Source organism: Peromyscus leucopus, chromosome 1 (assembly GCF_004664715.2).
Source record: "Peromyscus leucopus breed LL Stock chromosome 1, UCI_PerLeu_2.1, whole genome shotgun sequence".
In the NCBI taxonomy this organism is placed as follows: domain Eukaryota; kingdom Metazoa; phylum Chordata; class Mammalia; order Rodentia; family Cricetidae; genus Peromyscus; species Peromyscus leucopus.
In genome coordinates this window covers 181,713,180-181,718,699 of record NC_051063.1, presented here as the reverse complement: position 1 = coordinate 181,718,699, position 5,520 = coordinate 181,713,180, and the positions used below count along the sequence as shown (strand labels likewise).

Genomic DNA, 5,520 nt, shown 5'->3' with positions numbered 1-5,520 from the left:
TACTTATAAGTGAGTATATATCTTCATATCTTGTTTGTCCTTCTACATCTAGTTCACCTAATCAGGAGGTTTTTTTCCTAGTTCCTTCCATCTGTCTATATATTTCATGATGTTGTTTTGTCTACCAAGAGTAATAGCCCAATGTGCAAATATATGACATTTTCTTTTTCCATTTGTCTGTTGAGGGATATCTAGGTTGTTTCCAGTTTCTGGATATTATGAATAATCTGAACATAGTAGAGCACATGAATCTGTGTTAAGATGGGGCATCTTTTGAATATATATACAAAAGTCGTATAGCTGGATTTTGAGGTGAACTGATTCCCAATATTCTGAGAAACTGCTGTATTTCCATAGTGGCTGTACAAACTTGCACTGTTACGAGCTATAGAGGAGTGTTTCCCTTGATCCACATGTGGCCAGCATAAACTGTCTCATTCATTATTGATCTTAGTCATTCTGACAGATGTAAGATTAAATCTCAAATCAGTTTTGATTTGCATTTACCTTATGGGTAAAGATGTTGAATATTTCTTTCATTGATTTTCAGTCTGTGAGATTCCTTTATTGTGAATTCTCTGTCTATATGGGTACTTTATTTTTTAACTGTGTTATTTGGTTTGTTGATATCTAGTTTTTTTGCGTTCTTTATATATTTTGGATATTAAGCCTTTTATTGGAAAGAAAGTTGATGAAAATTGTTTTCCATTCTGTAGGCTGCAGTTTTATCCTGTTGAAAGTGTCATTAGCTTACAGATACTTTTCAAATTCATGAGGTTCCATTTGTTATTTGTTGATCTTAGTGTTTGTGGTATCAGTATTCTCTTTAGGAAATTGTCTCATATGCTAATGCATTTAAACTACTCCCTACTTTCTCTTCTATTATGTTCAGTGTTGGGATTTTTAACCCACTTGGGCTTGAGTTTTGATGCAGGTTGATGAATAGAGCTCTTTTTTACATTCCTTTAATGCAGGCATCCAGTTAGACCAGCACCATTCATTGAAGATGTGTTTCCCCACTGTAGTGATATTATATTCCCCAAAATATTGTGCACCCTAATAAACTTATCTGGGGTCAGAGACAGAACAGCCACTAGATACAAAGTCTAGAAAATGGTGGCACTCGCACCTTTAATCCTAGCATTCCAGAGACAGAAATCCCTATGGATCTCTGTGAGTTCAAGGCCACATTGGAAACACCTAGGCATGGTGACTCACACCTGTAATCCCAGAAAGCGAGCCTTTAATCCCAGGGAGTGGTGGTAGAAAGCAGAAAGGTTTATAAGGTGTGAGGACCAGAAACTAGAAGCATTTGGCTGGTTAAGCTTTTAGGTTTTCAGCAGCACAGTTCAGCTGAGAACCATTTGGATATGAGGACACAGAGGCTTCCAGTCTGAGGAAACAAGATCAGCTGAGAAGTTGGCCAGGTGAGGTTAGCTGTGGCTTGCTCTATCTCTCTGATCTTCCAGTTCACCCCAATAACTGGCTCTGGGTTTGATTTTATTAATAAGAACTTTTTAAGATTCATGCTACACCACCCAGTATGTACTTTTGGTTCATTTATAAAAAATAATTTTAAGTTTTTCCTATGAGTGGCCTTTAGAAAGACCACACATTCTCTTTTTTTAATTTATTTTTTTATTTTATAATTTAATTTAATTTTACATATGAGCCACGGATCCCTTGTCCTCCCCGCCCCAGCACACCCCCCATTCCCATCTCCTCCAGGGCAAGGACTCCTCTGGGGATTCAGCTCAGCCTGATAGATTCAGCTGAGGCAGGTACAGTCCCCTACTCCCTTCACCCAGGCTGAGCAAAGTGTCCCTGCATAGGCCCCAGGCTCCAAATAGCCAGTTCATGCACTAAGGACAGGTCCCAGTTCCACTTGCTGGGGGCCTCCCAAACAGTTCAAGCTAATCAACTGTCTCACTTATCCAGAGGGCCTGTCCAGTTGGGGGCTCCTCAGCTATTGGTTCATAGTTCATGTGTTTCTACTAGTTTGACTATAAACTACTGGCAATGGTCAGGAGAAAGCCTGAACTGACCTACTCTGGTGATTGGATGGCCAAATACCCTAACTGTTGTGGTAGAACTCTCATCCAATGACTGATAGAAGTAGATGCAGAGATCCAAGGCCAGGCCCCAGATGGAGCATGGGAGTCCAATAGGCAAGAAAGAGGAGGGATTGTATGAGAGAGAATTGTTGAAACCATGATTGGAAAAAGCATATTCTCTTATATTTCCTCTCATTCTCAAGATATGGCTCACAGCACACAAAGTATCTAAATTTAAAAATAAAACAGAAAGAAAAGAGAAAGAAAATCCTTAAAGCTGAAAATATAGAGTGTTATTTAGAAACTTCCAGATGGTTGATGAAACTTTACATTAAAAAAATGTGTCATTCAGCCGAGTGGTGATGGCGCACGCCTTTAATCCCAGCACTCAGGAGGCAGAGCCAGGCGGATCTCTGTTAGTTTGAGGCCAACCTGGGTTATCAAGTGAGTTCCAGGAAAGGTGCAAAGCTACACAGAGAAACCCTGTCTCAAAGAACCAAAAAAAAGTGTCATTCAGTTTTGTAGGTTGGTCTGTTTGAGGGGCCCCTGACAGTAGGATCAAGATCTATCCCTGGTTCATGAACTGGCCTTCTGGAGCCCATTACGTGTGGTAGGACACCATGTTCAGCCTTGATGCAGGGGGAAGTGGGCTTGGTCCTGCTGATGTACCAGGCTTTGATGACTCCCTATTGGAGGTCTTACCTTTTGAAGGAGGGGATGGAGGTGTGTCGGAGGAGGGGAACTGGACAGGAGAGGGAGGAGGGATAAGTGGGGTTCTGTAGTTGATATGTAAAATGAAAAAAAATGCTTGAAAAAAGAAAAAAAATTATTCTGTCAGATATTATGTCACAAGGGCAGTTTCAGTTCCCTCCCCTTCTTCATGGTCTCCTCTCCAAGAAGCACTCGTCTCCTACTGAGTCTTACATTTCATGGTTTGGATATGTAGGTCAGTGTATGCTGGATGCTGTGAGCATCTGTCTGGTCTGGAATTTTATTAGCTTCCAGCTTTTTGCTGTTTTGTTCTTTTAGTGCTGCTGATTGTATATTTAAAAAACTCACGTTTCAAAACTGAAATCATGATTTTAGATCATTCCCCATACAAAACTCAGACATACATGAAAGGAAATATTAATTTAAAAAGGGATTGTGGATTGATGAGTTAAACCCTTACAGTGACAATTACGTACTACCTTAAAACAATGTGGGTGGGAGGAGAGGATGATAAAGAAATGGGACATTTTGACTGTGGGTGGAAGCACAATTTCTGTGGAATGCAATGATAGCCAAGAGACCCTTGAAGCACCAATGCTACATTCTGCAACCTGATGCTATGTGCTCGCAGAATTCCCTTCTTTTTAGAGCATGTCAGTGTTTCAGTTCAGGCAGCTTTGGAAGTTAAGGAGCAATACTAAAATTTTTAAATAAAAAAAGTGAAGCTTCTCCCCCACCAAGACTTTGTAGCACTATAGTTGGCTTAAAAGTTCTCTTTTAATTATGAATCCTAATTTTCTGCATATCAGCCTCTAAAACATTCTAACTTTCTTTTTTGGTGACAGAGTTTTACTCCATCACATAGATGGGACTCAAATACTCAATCATCCCAATTCTTCCCCCCAAGAACAGGGACAACAAAGTCTCTGCTACCCACTTGTATTCTCCCATCTGTCATTCATCTTAATTTAAACTACAAATCTGACATTTACCTATGTAAATGTCTCCAATGTTCATTATTTTTAATGCAGTTTCTAAAGTTAAATTCTGAATATTTTTATTTAAATTTTATGTAAAGCTGATTTTTAACAAGGTATTTCTACCCCACTTGTAATCTTTACACGGGTGTGAATATACTTTACATTTAAGAATGAGTCTACATTCCCTTCACTGCCTATGACTTGCATGTCTTCATTACTACCCTAATGCTAATTGACCTTTTTATCCTTTTAAATGTGTTCTCTTTTGATGACACCCACTACCTTTGTCTTTCTAATTTAGGATGCAGGTAGGTACAGTCCTGTGGTGGTTAATATTTGGGTGGAATCTGAGAATGGTTATTGACATCCAGTTCCCATAGAGGCTCACCTAAATCACGGAACCACCATAGGCCCACGGCTTAATTATCTCTGCTACTGTGATATTCTCCATGGAAACAACAAGTGGTGATTTTTCCACCACTCACAAAATACAGGATGGATTGCCTAGTTCAAGGCTAAAGTACAAGCAATTTTTGGAAGAAAATTTGTAGATATTCTGGAGCTACTTTGAAGGTTCATAGTGTCAGTGTATACACAGAACAGAACTTAGTTAAAGAAATGTAAAGAGGGGTACAGACAGGACTGCTTTTAGAGCTCTCTAACTACACAAGCACAGTGACTTGTCCGATGAGAACAGGAACAGCAGACCCTGAAAACAGAGGTGTGCTGTCTGATGAGCAGAAAAGGGCACACAGTTGGGAAGCATGCAGTCATGGCTACACTGGTGTGGAGCAGCCACCTACTGGTTCCTTCAAAAACAGACAGGTAAGATGTAAAGACAATAGAGGTTACATGGAAGAACACAAAGCTGCTCACTAGTGTGAGGATACTTTGGGTGGCTCTTGTCTCAGGAGATGCCCTTGGAGACAGGAATCTGTGGATGTGTTGGACTCTCTGCTTGTGTTTGAGCAGGATGAACACCATGTAGCCACTTGCCAAAATCATAAGTCCCAAAAAGATTACATCATAGAATGAAAATAAGATTACAAATATTGTATCTATTAGTCTCCCAGGATTCATAACTGCACAGTATCCATAATCTTTTATCCCACTAACATTTCTTCCACCCCATATGTCAGTTGTGTACACAGGAATGGAACCATATCTCAGCAATTGTAGGGCCCAACACAGGACCAGTGAAGGGCCAATGGTCTTGGGGGCTCTGACCTTGAGCTGTCCCCATTTGGAATTATTAGGGCTGATGGTGATGGCCTGAAAGACACTCAGCAGGGATGTGGCAGCTATGGACATCCCTCTGGCAACTCTATGGAAATATAAAGCAAGTTTACATGAAACATTATCTAGATAATAAGTTTGACTAAGAGTAGCAATGGTCTGGGGAATCCCTCTGCAGAGAACTATGAAGTTGGCCCAGGTCAGGTGTTGGATAATCAGGTCTTTTGGCTTTGCCCTGATTCCAGAGATGTCAGCAATGACAAAACCACAAAGCAAGGCGGAGTTTCCCAGCATTCCCAGTGCAGTCTGACACACAAAGAAGATCCCCACAGCCATATCTCTGGAAATCATTTTGTCATGGTCATGTGTCACTGCAAAATGCTCCAGAGGACACTCATTAAACACGTTGGACTATCTTCTTCATAGCATATCAAAGATATATAGACACTATCATCTTATATTTATAAGTAATGTTAAATTATGTCTTTCTACTATGAAGTTTCCTGGGCACCAATGAATTCCTGTTGTTTGAATTGTTG

General features: G+C 40.2%; 1 protein-coding gene across 1 annotated transcript; it reads right to left on the bottom strand.

The window, feature by feature from the left end:
- Positions 1-4,393: 4,393 nt before the first annotated feature.
- LOC114710899 (vomeronasal type-1 receptor 4-like) lies at positions 4,394-5,317 on the bottom strand. Its single transcript, XM_028895191.1, has one exon. The coding sequence runs from the start codon at positions 5,315-5,317 to the stop codon at positions 4,394-4,396; it is 924 nt and encodes a 307-aa protein (XP_028751024.1).
- Between the last annotated feature and the right edge of the window lie 203 nt (positions 5,318-5,520).